The following is a 21,781-nucleotide window of genomic DNA, read 5'->3' on the forward strand; positions in this document are numbered from 1 at the left end:
CGGCGTGCTTCCGGGTTCCGCGTGTGCCGGCTTCTTCTCGCTCTGCTCTGCAGCCGGGAGGAAACACACACGCTGCAGCCAGCAGCGAGGAGGAGAGGAGAGGAGACGCGCGGTCTCCGCAGGATCGGGTGAGTATCTTTTTTTAATTATTTTTTAACACGTTGTTTGACGCACCAACTTTCCCCCCCCAGTTTTGGGGAAGAAAAAGTGTCTTATATGGCGAAAAATACGGTATATATATATATATATATATATGGGTAGACACACGTTAATGCATTGTTTCTCAACCAAGATTCCGTGGAACCCTATGGTTCCCAAGAGATTGCTAGGGGTTCATCGAGCAATAAGAAGTCCGTGCTCCTCAGGGTGACATTACTTCCACTGGCCAGCAATGTAAGATGCATTCTTCTCACTGATACTAATGTACTGTGAGCTGTATATAGTATATGTATATAGTAATTATAGCCGGTGTTCCCTGGAGTCTCGAAAGTTAATTCAAGGGTTTCTCCATGTTACAATAGTTGAATAGGGTTGCCTTAATATAACAGCCATGGCACTGCCTAGAAAGATGCTGACACTGTAAAAAAGTATTATAGTGACAATGAACACACAGCATGAACTTGTTTTACCTAAAATGAACAAGAGTAATTTTGATTGATTATTTATTGGAAATAGGAGGACCCTGAATGTTTTTTTACCATATAAAGAAATAAAATGATTGAATAAATAATAAATAAAAGCTTTAACCTTAAAGGATTCCAACCATGTTATTCAAATGATTTGTGTATTTATTTGTTATACCGTTACCTATAGGGTACAGTCACCAAGTGTCTCTATACAGGTTGACATTCAGAAATCCGGCCATCGATAATCTGGATCCTTCAGTTTCCTGGCATGAATAGCCCTTCTATTCTCACGGAGGAAGAAGCCGATTCCATTCGGGTGTAGTGCTGTCAGTTGCCACTAGATACTTGATATACTTGAATACTTGATTATTATTATTAAAATTAATCAGGATTTATATAGCACCAACATATTACCCAGCGCTGTACATTAAATAGGGATTGCAAATGACAGACTGATACAGACAGTGATACAGGAGGAAAGGATCCTGCCCCGAAGAGCTTACAATCTAGTAGGTGGGGGAATTTCACACACAATAGGATGGGAGATATGTAGTGGCTCGGCCCTGCACACGAGGGAGCAGGGTAGCCCCATTCATATCTAGTATGTCGTTCATATCTAGACATCTGTATGTCGGATGTACTTAACATGGGGACTACATGTATAATGCATTCTAAAGCTATCAGCCTCACTTTACAGAGGCCATAGTCATGTCACCAACAGTCCTTTATAAGGGCTTACAATCTAATGTCCCTTTTATAGTCTCTCAAATGCCCTAACATAAACTAAGAATACTTTTTTGAGGGAAAGCCAATTAAACTTCCTGTATGTTTTTGGGGTGAGGGAATAATGCACACAAACACAGTAGAACATAGATACTCCATGCTGTGTCCTGGCAAAACTAGGAACCCTAATGCTGCAAAGCAAACGTGCAAGGTATTGGGGATAGCTTTCTGAAAACATCAGAACACCCTGCCTTTGTACATTTCTTAAATGCCATCTACACTTATGCAAGCAGTGAGGTGCTTGGTGGGTGGTATTATGTATTGTTATGGTGGTTTTCAGTCTGAAGAAATGGGGTGTTCCTATCAGCTTGTATTTGCATTCTGACTGCCCTAGGTAATGGCTAATAAAAAATAATTGAAAGAACTAAAATCCAGATATTAAAGGGGGGCAGGGGCAGTCAAGCTGGGTATATGCAATATAGAAATATGAATATGTTGCAGAAAATGTGTATATATTTAAATGTTATCTCACAAAATGACTATACATTTTCATTGTTAGTGTATGATACGTGTTTTCTGAAAATATGATTTATTGCTCTTTAAACACCTAGTCAGTTTTATAAATTTTTTTCTGTTTCAGTTTGCAAGACATATTAAAAAATCAGAAGGTCAGAAAACTCCAAAGGTGGAACTTCAAATATCAATATATGGTGTAAAAATACTTGAACCAAAAACCAAGGTAAGTTATTGCATGAATTATGTCCCCAGGATACATAAATACAGCTGATAAGAGATCACAGAAGTGCTAACTATTTGTATGTGTGCAGAAATATGGAACACAATGAGCCTGATTTATTAAAGATCTCCATGGCTTAAGAGGATACACTTTCCTCAGTGAAGCTGGGTGATCCAGCAAACCTGGAATGGATCTGGTCTAGGATTCAAATAGCAAATGACTTTGAAGAAATCCATACCAGGTTTTCTGGATCACCCAGCTTCACTGATAAAAGTGTATCGTCTCCAACCCTAGAGATCTTTTATAAAGCAGGCCCATTGTGTTGTATTGTACATTATGAACTCTTTGTGGCTCAAGTGTCACCATTCATACCACCCTCAGCAACCTTATGTGCAACCATCTAGTTTTCATCCAGTTTACAACAGCAAAACCATCAACAACATATAGGATCACAGCAATCACTTTCTTGCGCTCTGGCAGCCACTTCTCCAAGCTACACATGGTTTGTAAATTTTAATACAGATCTCAACTCCTAGATTGTAAGCTCTTCAGGGCAGGGCCCTCTCCTCCTCTTGTGTTACTGTCTGTATTTGTCTGTCATTTGCAACCCCTATTTAATGTACAGCGATGCGTAATATGTTGGCGCTATATATATCCTGTTTATTATTATTATTAAAAATAATCGTAACGTGAAACTAAAGTCCTACTTTAACTTTAGCAATTCAAGCAGCTGGTTGTTGCAGAAAGGGAGAGGTAAGAGTCCCTTCTTGAATAACTAGTCATACCTTCCTAATCACAAACCAGCATTTAAAATTTGTCTGCCAGGGAAATGCAGCAATCCCAGTTTTCCTTACGCATGCCACGGATTAATGAACTTCTGGGCATCCCAACATGGCCAAAGAAGATGGCCAAAGATAGTCTCCAGGAAGTGAAGAAGGAAGATGCCCGGGTCTTGTGATGGAACGCGGATAGGTGAGTAATCATGGGTTTAGTTCCGCTGACTATTACTTTAAACAAGTTACCAATCATGTGATCAGTGTTGGCTATAGCATAGTGATCAAGTGATCAGGTGAAAAAAAAAACAAAAACATTTTCATTTTGCAGAAGCCAGAAGTGTTCATTTAATACTGCAATTGTCATACATAAAACATATACAGTATTAAAATAATAAATTATTAAAAACACATTGTTTACATTTGACATTATCATTCTCCAGACTATAATAAAAGAACAGAGTTTGTGTTATAGTTGTGAAGCAAACACCAGCTTTATATGTTTTTGGATGGAGGTATCACCTGGTGAATTGACATCCTGTGCATTTAGCTGGAGAAATAAACTACTACCAACTTCCAATCTAAGCAGCTGCTAATCAGAGGAAGATGAAGTAACCTGTGAGTGAAGTGGCTTTTACACTGAGTGGAATTTCCCCCATGAGTCTGCCAATACATTTCCTTATAGTTTATTTAATTCCATTATCACCGCATGCTGTCTGTCCTGCATCCGCTTCAAGAGGCCTCCAGTAAAAATGTGTGAACATTAAATAGTGTGAGAGAGGGAAACTCCTGATGTGACCACATTACATAAAGTCTACACACACATCATTTTTTAGTTTTCCATTAGTCTTCCATATTATTTAATTAATAAGGTGTTTTAGCAGTGCCCCTTTCAAATATTTCATTTTACACTCCTTCAAGCAGGGTGTTTTTCAAAAAATATATAGATAAAATATATATATTAATATACTAAAGAAGATGAAAAACAGGAAACTTAATTTATTAGGACAGCAGAGGATAAAAAAATATTCTACCTGTAATAAAGTAATAATCTGTTTTAACAAGTTGGGTATCTTTTCAAAATTTGCAGGCACTAATTAGTTTAACTAGAAAAAGTTGCTGTAAAACACTAAATTGCTAGACAAATGACAGCTAATTGAGCTAATGGTAGAAATGAACCCAGAACCAACAATTCGGAGCTTTATAACATATAGCAGCACTATATTGTTAAAATAAAAACTTGCAAGAGACAGGTTGTTTAATACACTGTCCCTGCTGCAATGCTATGGTATACACTGAGCTTTGCATAGACAACTGAGTGAATGATCCTGGCATGCACAGTGCATGGAAATCAACTGACTCCTGTGCACATGTGAAAGAGATTTCATACCAATCTATCTATTCTAATCTATTCCAATCTATATTGTAACCCGGGTAGTCCCCTGTTTACAATATAGGGACTGTAGGTTTGTTCTTAAGTTGAATTTGTATGTAAGTCGGAACGGGTACATTATTTTAATAAATGCAATTAGGACAGATGTTTGTCTCAACATATTATTAGGCAGCGTGGTGTCAGTTACTGTAAAAAATCCTCACTGTGAGCTAATCACAAAGCAAAAAGCTTTATGGAGCCTAGACATTCATTACCTTCTGGAGCAAGCTGTGCTTTGATATGCAAAAAGAAACAATTGCAGAGTTTGTCTTGGTCATTAAAGAGTTACAAGAGGCTGCAGAAAGAGCTCAGTCCTTAAGATCACCCCCAACCTCAGCTGTGTTTAGGAAAAGATTTCTTCTGCAAGTTATGCAAACCACCCCTCCCTCCCCCCTATTAAGCCTCCACCCTGCACACAAGCAAGCAGGGAAGCCCCGTTCCTATCTAGGAGGCGTCTGTATGTCGGATGTCCTTAACTACCTGTATATATATATTGTATTGAAGAAGGAACTTAGTCTGTGCTTTTTGCAATATAGGACTTTCCTACTTATATTTCTTTTTTGTTTTTTCGGGTCAATTTAAAACTCTATATTCTAAATTTATATTCTCTGTTGGATGATCTTCCAAGTCTGTGTGTTTTATTGACAGTAATTGATTCTCCACCAGGGATGGTGTGCATTTATAACTTGTAATAGGCCTATGTGGAATGGGTACAAACCCCTTGAAGTGAGTCTGTACTTTTTTCTTACATTCTCTACAATCACCAGTTTTATGTGTTCTTTTAAATACATTACATGCTGGATCTTTTTGAAGTTACAAAAGGAAACTGAACACTAGCAGATCAAACTTCAAGTACTCGTTTGGATATTCAGCGTGATCAGTATCTGCATAATTATATTACCAGACACAGATGATGGGAATATCAATATTTTCTTCCAAATTAGATATTTTTGCATTGAAAGGTTTCTTTTATGGGCTGAAAGCCAGTAGGGTTTATTGACTCAGTTTTTCCATGTTTATGTTAGCACAGAAATCCCAGGAGCTTGGAAGATTTCCTTATTCTTAGTAAAAAAAGCAAGAAAGGCTGGATGTTTAGAAAGTAAAGGATACAATTCCACACACATGTATGCTTTAGCTGAAAGCAAAAAGCTTTTATAAAGAAAATGCTGAGATAGTTGAATATTAATGCACAATGATGAAAAGGTGTGAAAGTGTTTATTCTAGAATGTTCAGGTATAACCTGAGTATGAGTAAGTATGAGTAAGTATGAGGACTATGAGTAAGTTCCTGAATCCTGATACGTCACAATATTTACAAAAACTGCTCTGATTACTAATAGTTCCAGGCCAGCAACTTTAAACAGGCTAGGATGATGTCGTCATTCTGCTGCAGGCAGGAAGAGGAATTTCTTTATCTTTATATTCTTCTATATATATATATATATATAGAAGTTACCTCTTAGGAACAAGAGGACCTATGAAATCTTGTTCCAAGGGAAAAAAGAATGTTTTTTTTTGGTAATTCAAAATTAAAGTTATGTTAGAAATACAATGGTTTATAGAAACTGTCAATCCCAATTAGTCCACTAGGGGAAGCTCATTTATAATGAATATATCAGTCTCAAAGATAAAAACATTGCAACCCATTGATTGATTTACCCCAAATTTAAGGCCATTCACCTAGTCAGGTAAGTTACTACTACCAGCAATTTACTTTTTGTCAAAGAATTTCCAATCATGTGCAAGGAAATGTAAAAAAACATGATTCTTGCTTGCAAACGGTGGGATGGTTGAGGTCAGTAGACCTAATTCATTGTTAGTGGGGTATCACATACAGAGTGTTAGTTTACTTTGCTGAGTGAACAACCTAATAATTCCAACCCCTTTAGTATTTAACTAATGAGTGATGTTAGAAAAGTCTATTTATTGTAAATGTAAATACCCCCACCTAGTGGACTAATTTAAAATGACAGCTGCAACCAATTTTTTTCTGACAACTGCTATTTTGGTTACAATACCATGTTAATGAGCTTTGCAATAACGGTAAACGTCAGCAAAGACAATCTTCCACAAAAATAAAAAATAAAACACTGTTTTTCCTGTGAATACAAATTTGGCAAAATATTTTGCTAATTTTTTTACTGCACTGATAGTTAAACTCAAATTCCACTTTCAGATGCAACCAATGCTAGTACATAAATTGCCTTGATAATTCCATTACAGAACCATGTCCTTTCAAATACAGTGTTGCATAATATGTTGGCGCTTTTTAAATAAAGGTAATAGTAATAATAATAATTTAGCTGTTGGCTGTCTAATGCAGACCTTCCGGGGTAAATGTAAATTCAGCCTATATAACATCTCCTTGCTACTTCAAAAACAATAGCTGTATGTAAACCAAAATGTAACCCCTCCCTCAGGGTCCCAATTTTCAGGCAAAGCCTCTTACCTTCATCTGCCACCCTAAACATAATGTAGGAGATTGCTTTGGTGGGTAAAGAAGAATCTTCTTAACAGGGTTACCTGTTGATACCATGATAACTGCCCCCACTCAAGGATAATGAGTAAAAGGGTACATTAGCACCCTATACCTCTATACAAATAGTTAAATGTATATATGTATATAGGTAGTCCCCAAGTTAAGGACATCTGACATACAGACAACTCCTAGATATGAATGGGCTTCCTTGCTCATTTGTGTGCAGGACAGAGGCTTGAGGAGGGGGCGTTTTGCATGACTTGCAGAAGAAATCTTTTGCTGTTCTGCAAGCTCTTGTAACTCTTTAATGACCAAGGCAAACTCTGCAGTTGTTTCTTTTTGTAAATCAAAGCGCAGCTTGCTCCAGAAGTTAATGAATGTCTAGGCTCCATAAAGATTTTTTTTGCCTTGTTTGGGATTAACTCACAGTGAGGATTTTATACAGTAACTGACACCACACTGCCTAATAATATGTTGAGACAAACTTCTGTCCTAATTGCATTTATTACAATAATGTACCCGTTCTGACTTACATACAAATTCAACTTAAGCCTACAGTCCTTATCTCGTATGTAACCCGGGGACTACCTGCATAACCACATTACTTGTGCACACAAAGTCCTTATGATGGTTAAGATGACCCAACCCCCAGTGATTTCATAGACCCATTCCTAATAACCTGAGAGAATACATAGTAATGCCATAGATCAAACATTCCGTCGAATGGGCTGCTTGTCACATATTAACTCACTAAAATAACTCACTAAATCCTTACTGGATTTCCTACCAGTCGAGTTACACTGGTGGGCAGAAAGCCAAAGCAACCAGCTAACACAAAATAATGTATTTTCACTTATAGCTGGCCCACCAAGTTCATACTTGTAGCTGACTTACTGTATTAGCAATGTGGGAGTCCACCTAGAGTCCTATAACCCTATTCATAAGATAGTTAACTATAGTAAGCAATTGGTATACATTGTCCTGACTTTTGTGAATTTTGTTTGGCTACACCAAAGTATATAAATATTCTGAATGAGCAGTAAAAGTGCTTTTAAACAAGTCCTCACTTACCTCTGTGGCTATAAGCACTGTGGTGTAATTTGTCTTTAAAATTCACAACAGAGAAGCTTTTTACTATTATTTTTTTATGGCTTTTATGTTGGCAGCCTGCCAGCCCTCTAATATTACTATATAGCTTATATTTTCAGTTGGAACCCTTTGTGATCTATGAGGGTCTCTGTAAATTAATTGCTTTATATTGTACACAATGCTAGAGGTCGGGGATAGTTTATTTTAGAGCTTTGTAACTGATTGTTAAGGAAATGACAAATGACCACAGTGTGGTCACAGGAGCACTTTAAGAATGAAAAATATATATATTAAAAAAAATCTAACTGCTTTTGCATGAAATATCTAAGCCCTTGATTTTAGTATAGTATAGCATCAGCAGAGAAGAAGATGCAGGAAACCCCCCGTTATTTCTGTGTATTTAAAATTTCCAATGTTGTCTTTAAGTAGTCCGGGGAAGTCTGTTGCATGCCAGTTTTAATGATTGCTGTACTTTTCAAGAAAATTAGTTTCTGAGTAGCTTAAAAAATACAGGCAGAGACATCTGACACGCACCATGCTATAAAATAAATGTAACCCAGTGCTGGCTCCCTGTAGAGCAGCTTTTAAATGTAATATTTTACCAAGATTTAGTAAACTACCTTCTAACCAATTATTAAACCAAATCCTGTGTTTTTATGGGGCAGCATAATTATCTAAAAATTCTTCAAGGCTTTACTTTTGCTGCTATAGCAAATCTTTTTTTTTAATTCATTGCCAGAAATAATTATTGCAAACAAGAGACAAGAGTGAATATTGGCAGTTGCATGAGGATAGAATTACAGGCCAAGAACAGAAAATACTGACATGGCAGAGTCAGCAACAAAATAGTACCTCTGAGGCACAGTAATAAAAAGGAGTTGGTCACTGTTCAATATCCAAAAACAATATAGTTTTTAATTATAAAACTAAATGTTTAGGTGCAACAAAAATACAGACATTGTGTAAGCTGCACGTCTGCAGAAGTTAGGAGTCATCCACCTATTGGGATACTAAGACCGTTGTGGTTTACACTTCCCCTGTAACAGCCAACTTTCAGAGATGATTTATGAGCATTATATGAAGTATCCCAGGTTAGATGTGTTGGGCATTAGTGTCCACCTCAAAAATAAAAACCTAGAAGTAATACATTAAAAAGAAATCTAAGCCTAATCAGTCCACACTCTAATAAAGGGTTAAGTAGAAGACAAGGTTCAAGCCAGCCAGCTGGGGGTCACCACTACCAACTGGAGAATCGAGAGTTTATTAAGTTATTAAGTTGTGCCAGTACCATTGCTGGGTTAACAGGAAGCCAAGAACACAAGACCAAGCCAAAGCATGCAAAGCCAGAACAAATACCAGAATCAAAGTCAGAAGTTACAGAAAGTTTAGGCAGTTCAGTAGGGTCATTATGATCAAACAATGAACAAGATTTCATAAATGGTTCACCATAGATTTTTTTGGTAGATTGTGACTTTTCTACCATAAGCGCAATTTTGCATGCACCAGGCTGACATAGGCTACATGTATGAATTTTGTCGTCGGAAAGGATAGTTATCACGATACTTTCCAATTAAAAAATACTGAAAGATGCATGAAGGAGTGTTGTACATACAGTGCCGTTCTGCTCTTTGGAAATGGGAGGGGTATAACAACGGAGCGGCACCCCGCTGCGCTCTCTCCTATTCAATTGCGGCTTTGTGGAACCTGGGTGACGGGAAAAGATCTTGGAGTATGGAAATAGCAAGGACAGGCCACTGCAGAAGGAGCAGAACATGGGTAAGCAGACCAGAGGAAACCTCAGAAACAGCGGGCCAACTAAAAGACCCAGCAAAGACTGCAGGGGCTTCAGCGGAGGAATATGCAAGGTTGCCATAATTGCTGTTAGTATTAAAAAGATTGAATGGAAAATAAGAAAATTTTGTTTGAAAATACCATGTAGGTTGAAAAATATTCATGTTAGTCTATTGACTACAAAATGCATGTATAACAATAGTGTTGTTAACCACACTCTACCTCTGCAAACTATTTACTGTTTGTACCCACTTCCTTGGCTTAAATGGTATTACCAAAATAATATAAATATCCAAATATTATGGAGCCCTTACACGGCATAAAAAACAAAGAAATCTGAGCATAATTTAAAGAACTGCTTGAAGATTAGGTTGCCTAAGATATGACAACCATGGCAGGATATATATCATTTTCTGCCACTCCAAACATTTGCTGGAAATTCCATAAGGTTTAAAAAATAACGGTCAAAGACTATAAAACAAATGCCCTTCCAAATACTAAGAAAATTAAGGACAGTCTGTAACAGCGCATTAAGGAAGACCTGCCATAGAATTAAACAAAATATACAGGTTGCTATTGGTTTTGCATTTTTGCTGTTTCATGTCTCAGAAGGCAAAGATAGATCAATCAAAAATTATATATATATATATATATATATATATATATATATATATTTATATAATTTATATATTACAGTACCTTTCAGCTGCCTCCCCTAAACACCCCCACATCCTGTTTCTTAAAGGAACTCATCACTGCATTGAGAATCAAATTTTAAGTTATAAGACTCCTGTTAATCTATCCTGTCAGGAGATATCCATCCTTAATTAAGTTGAGCCATTTCGGGCTCCGTTCCAGAAGATCTAGTAATACTATCATGACATATGACATCCTTCTATAAAACATTTTGTTTATTGGTCACCATAAGTACCCCTGAAGAAGGCGAAACGTGTCGGGAATAGGATACCGTCATTTTTATTTCTTTAAAATCATACTAGGAGTGATTCTGTATAGTTGAATCATGATATCTGTTTACTAAGTATTTCTTAACTGATACTGTGTGACCTCTAACATTTCAAAGAAATATATGTGCCTAATTTTCATACAATGTATGTGTTATACTAGTCTGTTTTATGAGTTTATACCTCCAAAACTTTATTTATTATACCAACACATACACATTTAGTGGTCCTTGAAAAAACCCTCTATCTTCTTTCTTCTCACATATTGTTCAATTTGTACCAACCAAGGATATACATGATCTCATTCCAGTTACCTATTGCAGTACATATTGGCCAACCATATATACAATTCCTGGTGGTGCTACAGTTTACGTTAAAACTATTATTTTTTTTACGTTAAAATTATTTTTTTTAAAACTATTAACCTAATCTATATACTACTTTACCTTTTCCCGGCTGTTCCACCTCCCTTTTTTGAGGATATTCAGTTTTTATATACTTGATGGGACAGAATCAGCTAGCAATTTAATTGACCTCTTTTGGTTTTGTTTATCATTTGGGAAAGGTTTATCATTTTTTATAAAAACATATGCTCCCCTGTGGAAGCAGGTTACAATCCACCAATGAAAGTGATGATAATAATAATAAAAATAAATACTGCAAAAGAACTTAAATGGGCATACTATAGGATACGGGGGAGTCTTGGTACCTTAAAGGACATTGTGATTTTATTATGCAACGATATTCCATATTATGATTACACATAATATGAACTGAACTGAATAAAAAATGTATTGCTTTATATCACGTATGCAAAATGTTCTTTAATTGGTGTGATTCACTAGAGACATAATGAGTGTAGTAAGTACAAAAAATGTTATTATATAGTTAGATAATATACTAGGGGATGTGCCACCTTTTATAGATTACCATGTTGTGCCCTAATACATTGAGAATATGTAGAGTACTAGATCTTATGTTTAATGCCAATAGTGCACAAGATAATAAAAGTGCTGCTTACAAAAGGGACTGGTTCATTGTTTCACTTTAAAATGCTTCCTTTGCACGTCTGCAGGCAGATATTTTAACCATAGCTGTATTTGTGATGGCGATATTCTTAGTTTATAGTCAATGACATTTTAACAAAAGTGTTCCCTTTGATTAAGCTGGGTAGGTACACGTTACAACAAGTAGAGCACACATGTATCATACCATCAAAGCTAAATATACAGACATGCTTGAAATACCTCATTTTCTATTTTTCAGAAAAAAAAACAAACTAATGAGCATATTAGTATTTATGTATAAAATGTATGTTCTTGTTTCTTTGGATGTCAAAGTATTTGCGTAATGTTGTTTTTGAATGTCTCCTTATACAGTATTGAAATACCAAACATGTTCATTGACATTAAAGATAATTGCAGAATGTTTGCTTAAAATAGGTTACAGTTCTAACAGCTTAATTGTACTCTGACATGCCAGTATTTCTTTATTCTTCAAGCCAGTATTATTCTCTTCCTTTAAAAGATGTTTGGCAAAATTATATATTTAAATTCTGCTATATTATTACCACATGGGCCATATAACTGATTAGTAGCTGCAAAATATCCAGATAGATTTTTGCTTAGTAAAGGTCTTTAAAGCAAGAAAAACAGAATACCATATATGTGTATTATGGGTGTTGGGCAAAAACAATACTTATCTTTGACTTTTGCAATGTTCACTCAACATTTTCCAGTATGTAAATATAAACATAAAGTGATAAGTATAAAAGTATAAAAAAATATACACAAGTATAAAACCTACTAATATGTGAAACCACATTTTGTCTTTCTTTTGACATGTTTCTTTAAGACCACAATTATTTTGAAAGGAAACATTATTATTATCATGTTTATGAAATAGCAAAAGAGTATCATTTAATAATTTATAATCATTGACTTGAGTTTACCCCTTGGATCAGTTAACGCACAAATGATGACTTAAAGAGGAACTAAACTCAAAAGTCCCCCAAAACAAAAAAAAAACGTATCTTTAGTCCCGCAGGGCTGTCACTCAGTCCAGGGGTCTCTTTCTTCGGGTCCCGAGTCATCCCGGCATCCATCCATCTTGAGCTCTTCTTCGTTGGTCTTCTACCTACATCACCTGACCCAGGTGCGAGATCGGGTAACGCAGTTGGGAAAAAAATTACCGGCCTCACTGTGCATGTGTGGGATCGACAATTTTTTTCCCTTTTCACAAGGAGACTCCTTCTGCACATGCCCGAGATGTCTAGGTGAACGAGAATTAGGGGATCGACAATTGGGAGGGGGTGCTGCACCCTTTTTTTTGTAAAGGGTGTTGCACTGAAAAAAAAAACAAGCACACAGAATTTTTTCTTAACATTAAAGGGTTGTCTACCCTTTTATGTAAAGTGAAAATTGTGGGATCCGGTACGCTCGATGTTTATTACAAAAGGTTCTAGAGTTACACCAAGGCTCCTGCCAACTATCTGGATCCTTAATCAGAGTTAAATCTTCAAAGTATAAAATATAATAAAACACTGCCATGCAATCTATTACTTATATACAAATTCTGCCTGCCTTTGTCTCAAAGCATTGTAATCATTTCCCCTATTTACAGTAAAGCTAGTAGCAGCAATTATACATCACTAGGCCATGTCCTGTTCAAAAAATAGCTGTACATGTAAGAAAAATTATTTTGTTGCTTACAAAAAAGAAAGCTAAAGTTTAAGTTTTAGGTGAGGGTATATTGTTTTGAGAAGTACCCTAATTTAATGACCTCTTTCACGCAAGATACCCAGTAATGTTATGTCTGAGAGTACACCTACTATATAGTGCTGGAGTGTACCTGTAACATGTGTATTCACAAACATCCTATATTTATAAAGTGCTATAATATTAAATGAAAAAGAGTTATAAAACGCAAACTGAGACAGACAAAAATGTTAACATGCCATGGATGGAAAACATGAATGGATTAACAGATATAAATGTGGATAATACAATATAAGAGAGGTAAAGAAGAGAAAAGGGGTGATGGACTGAGGAAGTCGTTACTTTGTAAAGACATTCCCGTGAGAAGAGTGACAGTTTTGAAGAAAATGATTTTTAGGGTCTGTTTCTGTGAATAATGGGAGCAAACCTATTAAGTTGGAAATCAAGACCCATCGACTTTCAGCTTTAAACTGCAGTTACTTTGATCATATGATATGAGATCAGATGTATGATGTATGTATGTAGCAGAATAACACACTTGACTGCGGAAAGTGTATCCTTTCCAGCCTTGGGGAGCTTTAACAAATCAAGACCCAGACCAAGGTGTGAAAAACCCCACAGACATTAATCCATAGTATGAAAAATCAGTTATCAACCATGCAGTCAAAAATATATAAGGTATAAGAGTATACCAAAAAAGTTAATTTAACAATTTCTTGATAAGCTTTTAAGAAAATGCATGTAATCTGTGTATTTTCCAAAGAAACAGTTATTAGCTTTTTCACTGGTTTTTTAAAGTATGTTCCAAAAGTTGTATTAGCAGTCTTTTCCTCCGAAACCTAAATACGGTATACCATTTCATTATAGGACTCTTGTGATCTGCATAAAAGCCATTGTTGAGTCCTCATCTAAGTTTTATCTGCCCTGATAACACACTGATACTTTTACTCTTTGGATCTATTCAGATAATTGCCCATCACTTGACTCCAAGTGCTCTCTTTGGACTTTTTCAGAGATTAGGTAAACACTTTATTGAAGTGCACTAACAAAATCACTGTGATACCTGAAATGGTTTTGCGAGATTTAGTGGTTGATTTCCTAAAAGAGTGCAGGCTCTTCACTTAGCAAATTAAATTATAACTCTGCTGGAGATAACTCTCCAATAAGGATGAGCGAGCAAATTTTTTAAATTTTTTGTCTTGCGGCGAATTGGGCTGTTCTCGCTTACCAAACAAGTAGAGACCACATTTTTGGGACCTGCAAGCTCCCACTCTTCTGATTGCTGTTGCTGTCCTGTAGAATTTCTCTATCCAGGAATACAGTGTGAGTCTCGCTGGCTGCTTATGAATAAATGCAGTGTGGGAAAAATCCTCTGATTTTTCCCACGGCCGTGTTCATTCATAAACGCAAGCCGCATGACACGGGACTCTGAGAGAAGGATAATCGTGGCTGCTTTTTTGAATATACCCGCTAGAATCCTCCTCTCAATGAGAGATCCCTGGGCACTATAGGTTAGAATGAGGGCTTGCCCTAATTCTGACCTGTAGTGCCAGGGGCTGCTCACTGACAGGATTCGTACGGCTGTATTTATGAATGCAGCCGTGATAATCCTCCTATAGATTTCCGATGGTTTTGCGAAATCATGCAAACCCATCTGATTTTCGAGGAAATTTTTGCAAGAATGCCAGAGGCATTCTCGCTTATCCCTACTCACCAAGGAATAAAGTCAAACTTTGCTTATTTCAGCCATCCAGTTCTGTGCAAGCAAGATTTTTTGTAACATTTTCTTACACCTGATTGGGTATAGAGTTGTTCTTCCCAGTAAATTAAACAGAGCAGTTACCTGCCACCCTACCAGTAAACCAGCCCACTAACATTCAAGGTCATTCTACAAGGACCTAATTTTAATATTAGTTTTCTTCTATGAAAAGAAAACAACTTGAAATGCAAAAAAATGAAAAATGTTTTCTGTTGTGATGATTCTGTTGTAGTTAATAAAAAAATATTGGAGGGGGGGGGGGGCAGTTGTCCCTATGTGCCTATGTGCCAGTACTTGCTGGTTAAGATCTCTATCTTGTTTCTTTCTTAAAACTGAACCTAAAAACAACATATTGATATGCATAAAATGTACCTGGCAAAAGTAATAGGAAAACATTCAACCTTATCCTTTCTCTTACTTTAACCATTTCCAGTTTCCTTTTTGACTCCAAAAGACTTTAACTTTTTCACAAATTGATTTATTTATTGTAATGCCAGCCTCAAAACCTGGCATCAACACTTTCTCATGGTATCTCAAAAAGCCAAGACTGAATTACTGTAAGAAATTTGATTGCTTTTTTTAAATCACATACTCAGTGGGTGGTTTTAACTCTGCACATCTGGAGCACTGGTAGTGGAATTAACATAAAACCCCCTTTTTCAGCATTAATCGTGCGTTAAATCCTGATGTACTAAAGCTCTTTGAATGGGTTGTGGTAAGAACTGACCAAAGAAATCAAAATATTCTTTCTAGTGACTCACCTATATTTTGAAATCTCTGTGGTCTCAATTCTAAAAAAGCAGTGATTCTTTGCATGGGCAGTTCATTATAGCTGACTTGTTTGACCTAAAGTACTTCTAGTATGTATCACATGGCATTAGGATTGTAAAACCTTTTAAAAATGATACATATCGGTACCCTTATTTTTTCTGTACTACTTTAGGCAGTGGTATCTAGCGGAAAGACTGTGGAAGTACAAACATTTTCTTACTTCTTACGTTCTTTTCATCCTGGGTTTCAAAGTGGCACACAAAGGATCTTTAAGACAAATGTAAAAAAAAGCCTCTTACTATCCCTATCAGTTATGGTCTTCTATTCCAATGATCTCTCCAGTTGTAGTATGTTTTTTTTCCTTAAAATTGGTAAAATTTTTAGGCCTTAGAGTTTCTGCCTCAGAAATCTAAATACATAAAAAAAGTGGTGCACCAATACTTTTTCTTTACCACTATGTATTGGTCAATCATACACCCACCAATTCTGTTATTTTAATTCATTTTTATCCCTCCAATGAGACTAATAGCAACCGTGTTCCTAAATTGTAAATTAAATTTATATGATTATGACAATATGTGCAATTGAAGTATAATTTCAAGCATTACATGCACCAGCAAAGAAATTAACAAACGTGGCACCAACATACAAGTGTTAGCACCTATGAGTCCATTTTTAAATGCCCATAGCCTTATCCTACACCATAAGTGTCTTCCATGTTGTTGGTCCTGCTGAAAAAACAAGGTATTAACCTTCTATCATTAGTGTTAACCTTTGCCTTACTTTAGACAAATCTTGGACTTGCTATAGCAAATGACTCTCCATTGACACAACAGATTCCTAAGGCAGTTTTTCTGGTAAATTACCGACTCTTCTCTTTTCCAGTGCCATCACTCCAACCAGTTTAATAAGTTTCATACTTATACATACATATTGTGTGTCTATGTTTGGGGTTTTATCAGTATTTTGCATGTGGCTTCTGCCACGGTCACTCCGGAATCATTTTACTTGGAAAAACCATTCCTACCTGTGAATGACGTGTACATTGTGTGGTAAAAAAAATCAAGCTTGTAATATAAGTGAGACTAACGATTTAGACCTAGCTGGCGGATTCTGTAGCTACACTAATACCCCATAACTGGTCCTTTTCTTCTCACCACTTCTAACTCTAAAACCTTGTCCTTCTACACTGTTGCCATAAAATGATCATCTTTTATCATCAATTTTTCTAATTTTTGCATGCATTAAGTAGCATTATGTAGCCATTATATCTACAGGTATTCTGACATTCAGTTACACTTTGGCCCTGATATAAAAAAGCTCTCCAAGGCTGGGAAGAATACACTTTCAGAAGTGAAGCTGGGTGGTTCAGAAAACATGGAATGGGTTTTTGTAATTTGCTAGCAAAAGTTTTGAATCCTGGACCAGATCCATTCCAGGTTTGCTGGATCACCCAGCTTCACCTATGAAAGTGTGTTCTGTCCAGCCTTAGAGAGCTTTCATAAATTAAGGCCTTTGAGTGAACTGAGACTGGATTGCTTGCAACAGACATTACTTAGTTATTGTATCAGTAGTATGAATTTTGAGAAGTAATCTCAATGAAACTGTAGTTTAAAATATCAACCATTGGATGGCAACATTGTTCTTCAAATGTTTGAAAACACATTTAAAGATAATGTGCATGGTTTAAAACTGCATATTACCCTTTCCCATACATATTTTGGTATATACCAAAATATCTTTAAAACAAGTAGTTAGGTGTTCCAGATAATAAGGTTGACAAATACTGGTATATTTTTAGAAGTTAAATAAGCTTGAAAATTGATTTCAAAATCTTAATCTGATCAAAATACATTGAATGTTTGAAGCAGGATATTACTGCACTGTTTATTGTTCCCAAGCCGTTATATTATTATGTTATTTACCTTAACAGAAATATTTTCAATGGAATTTAAATTTTTATCAGGTGATGTATATTCTTCTGGAGGACTTTCGCTAGTTGACTGTAAAATAACTACAAATTAATAATTGAATAAACAGCCTAAGCACTACTGACCTCAGTTAAAAGCTTGTCTTCCATAAATTAGGTGGAACTCCTAAATGTAAATACAAAGCCGAGGGACATAGCCAATTCCTTAATGTATGTTCATCTTGTTAATGTGATGGCCCATCATCTAAGGTGTTTTGGCATTGGTTGTTATTTCCTTAAAGACTGGTTCCTAAAATGGAAGTTGCATGTCAGTTTTCCTGACCTACTGGCTTCAATACTTTCAGATTACTAGAACAAGTACTAAGGTCTGAAAAGTCAGAGAAAAGTCAAAAGTCCTTTTTTTGAAAAAAGTGATGATATTGTAAACCTATACATACTTGTTAATATGTGTTAGGTTAAAAAACAAGAGCAAGGCAAGAATATTAGGGTGTTTAATGCCTGAGGTAGGGATGTATGAACTTATATGTCTAGGTATGTGCCACCCCCTAAAATGCTACAATATTAAAAAAATTAAAGAAAGCGAAGAAAAGGTTGAGTTTTTTTGTGGCAACCAAAAAGTTTTGTATTTTCAAAAATAGTTACAGTGGACAACCCTTTTATGTAGAGTAAAAAAAAAAGAAAAAAAGGTGTAGCACCGCCCCCTAATTCTCGATTGCCTAGGCGGTGGAGAATTAATGGGAACGCAAGACCTCCTGGGATACCTAGGTCAGGCATCTCGGGAGGCTCTTGGGTGCTCCTTCTGTGCCTGCGCCTTCTGAGCCTTTTTGTGCAAAGAAAAAAATTTGCCGATCTTACGCATGCGCAGTGAGATTGGCAAGTTTTTTTTCAATCCTTCATCACACGATTTGCGCCTGGGTCGGGTGACGTAGGATGAAGAACCCGAAAGAAGAGACAAAGATGGTGGCGCCTGGAGTTCCGGCTCTGGGATGGAATTCCGGGACGACGCGGGACCCGATGCAGGACACGGCCGGATGGATCGGACTGCCCTGTGGGATTGAAGGTAAGTGTATTTTTTTTCACAGTTTTCAGTTTAGTTCCAACTTTCATAAAAAAATTGACATTTAACACTTCCAGGAATGTTGGATGTCCACAACATGGGTGCTATGGTTCCATACTTAATATTTCTTTCAGGCCTACCCTTTCTAAATAAATATGATAAAATAGATCTAATATCGTTCAGTAACAATAAACTAAAAAAACAGTCTGTAGGTGGGTTATTTGTAACTGGTTTTATCTTAGCAGTCAGTAAGTAAAGGTTCTATTTATCGAAGACAATTATAGCAACTACTGGAAGAATCTACAAATCTCATGAAAATACTAAGAAGCAAGGCAATAAAAAGTAAAAATTACAACAAAATACTCAAACTCCTGGTAAACTTTTACTCAAATTGTGTACTAGCTGAAAATATAGCATCTCCTTAGGATAAAGACATCCGTTAATTGCTTTTGTTTCCAGAGAGTATTCTAAGCATATATCTTGTAGATAATGTAAGTACTGGGGAACCAGCCAGAATCTATACCAGACAGGCAATGAAGAAACAGGGATGTAATACAAAGTAAATTAAATGGTATTTTCAGTTTAAATCTAAATTGAAACTGGTGAAATCATGGCATGGCTTATGTATCTTTAGAGACTACTAAAGATGTTCACAACTTTTAAAGTAAGACTATTACAGTGGTTCCTAACCTTTTTCCTGACACAATCAACACGTGATTGATCAACACAAAACTTCAGATATCTCCAGAGGGCAACTTCACCTGTACACAGTGACAGACATAAAGCGAGTCTCTCTTCCCAGTACATTTACCCCAAAAAATTCTTAACTTATAGGTAGGCTAAATATAAATGATGTGAAGAAAATTCTAAAGACTGGCAAACAGGAAATTCCAGTGTTCTAGGATTGTGGTATGCCGGAGTTCTTCACAACAGGCTCCTGGGGTTTAAAATCTATTTTCCCTGCTAGTCAACCTTTAGAAATTTAATAATATTTTCTCAATTTTGTACAGCTGTAAGCAGTTAAAGTAGACATTGGCTAAAGAGCATGGCTTCTTGGTTAACAAGAGCCCCCGACTCCATGGCTATAAGCTGGACAAGAGTTTGCAGAGTGTGACACCACAATTCTTTTGACAAGATCTTAGAAGTGATGAGGATAACAAATTAGAATTTGATTTGGGATCCTTTTTGTTTCAAGGATCCTGTTTGGGGAATTTATTACCCTCCTTCCCTAGACAGGTACCTGGAGCAGGTAAGGTGAGATTATTTAATAATTTAATTAATACATGTTTTTTTTTATATTTTTTTCCTATGGTGGAAAGGCTGGTAACATAAATCTGAAATCAATAAATAGTAATTAGTAATTTACTCCAGGTAAGGTGACAACATATGCATGGTACTGATATAAAAGTTTATTATGCCGCGGCACACAGGTTGGGAATCTTTGAACTGCAACTAATAAGGAAATAACCATTACATTGTATTGCATCCTTTAAGATTGAGCACTTTACCATTTGCACTATTTTACTTTTATGCGGTTTAAAAGCTATATGTTCAGTATTCTACATAATTACCACTATAGAATGTATTTACTAGCTGTAACACTGTTCAACAGCTTACATGGCTTGATTTCTTTGTGAAGTCAGTTTTGGACATTTTAGGTTTTGTTGTAATAAATAAAACCTGTCAACAAGAATTACAATCATCTTTAAGTCTACCAATGTCTTATTTTTTAGGAAGTCCTGCACAATTGCCAGTTGCATAGGATATCGTTTTGTGCTGATGATAAAACAGACAAGAGGATTTTTACATTCATATGCAAGGATTCCGAGTCAAATAAGCACTTGTGTTATGTGTTCGATAGCGAGAAATGTGTAAGTATGCCAGATGTTTTAGGGTGTTTTTTTGTCCTACATGAAAAGGGTTTGGCTTGGCTAGAAACTGCTATAACGACTTGGGATCAGATGAAATCTCCAGATGTTTATCTTCATTAATGGCTCCAACTTGTCATGAGAAAACAGATCAAGATGTTTCATTTGTATTTCTTCCCATGCTATGCTTTATGCGGCTATAAATTTAGGCTGATCTGCCCTTTGTTATTCCACTTAGCTCTCTGTGTTAGACAAGTAATCATGCGAACCAGAACATTTCTTATAAATACAGCAATCTTAGAGATTGAAGCGCTAAAGAAATGAAGTTGTGGCTTGCAATTGCATGACTAATCGGGAAATCTGGAGCAACTAAACACAAACCATACTTACATTCAAAAATGGACTAGTTACATGTCTTTAAAACTATAATGATTAATGTACTCATTAATATTACTGTAAGAAGATGTCTAAGCTATTCAGTGGTAGAAGCCCTCAGGGTTGGAGAGATAAGCCAGGTCTCTTTTTCACAAGCTGTAGCTTTTAATCACAACATGCAATTCATAGAATCTTTCCATAAAAAGTCTTTTTTCTTTCATTTTTTTACCTCTGACCATAATCGGTTGTACTTTAGGAGTCTATGGTAAAATATTTTATAGCTGAGGAGGAGACTGACTGCTTTAACATAAGAGAGGGGCGTAGCAGTCAGCAGGAGCAAGGGATTATTTTTCTGGATCCCTTGGAAGCAATTCAAGACAGTGAGCTTTCTGTCTCAGTTACCATATTTTAAAGGATTGCATACCATTTTGGAAATAGCCATTAAAGCTTTAAACCCCCATTAAAAGTATTTAGGTCACAACTTCCATAATACCGGCATTTGACAGGTTATGCATTTATTAGTATCCCTAATTCTGCAGCACTGGCTGGTAAAGGAAGGGGCATTACTTCAGGTTAATAAAGACTCATGCATACATATGTACTTATTTGAAACTTGCTTAACTCCAGTAGAAAAAGCCAGGTTGAGATGACTGTACTGAGTGGTAGGGTTTTGTAAATCTCAGGAATGGATGGA

At 36.2% G+C, this 21,781-nt stretch overlaps 1 protein-coding gene across 3 annotated transcripts in view; it reads left to right on the forward strand.

The window, feature by feature from the left end:
• GULP1 (GULP PTB domain containing engulfment adaptor 1) overlaps positions 1 to 21,781 on the forward strand; it is a 234,068-nt gene that overhangs the window by 164,917 nt on the left and 47,370 nt on the right. For all 3 annotated transcript variants that reach the window (XM_072418794.1, XM_072418793.1, XM_072418795.1), the window contains exons 7-8: positions 1,990 to 2,088; positions 20,578 to 20,715. In XM_072418794.1, the coding sequence (XP_072274895.1) occupies positions 1,990 to 2,088; positions 20,578 to 20,715 (237 nt within the window). The remainder of the gene's footprint in view (positions 1 to 1,989; positions 2,089 to 20,577; positions 20,716 to 21,781) is intronic.

Source organism: Pyxicephalus adspersus, chromosome 7 (assembly GCF_032062135.1).
Source record: "Pyxicephalus adspersus chromosome 7, UCB_Pads_2.0, whole genome shotgun sequence".
NCBI classification, from domain to species: domain Eukaryota; kingdom Metazoa; phylum Chordata; class Amphibia; order Anura; family Pyxicephalidae; genus Pyxicephalus; species Pyxicephalus adspersus.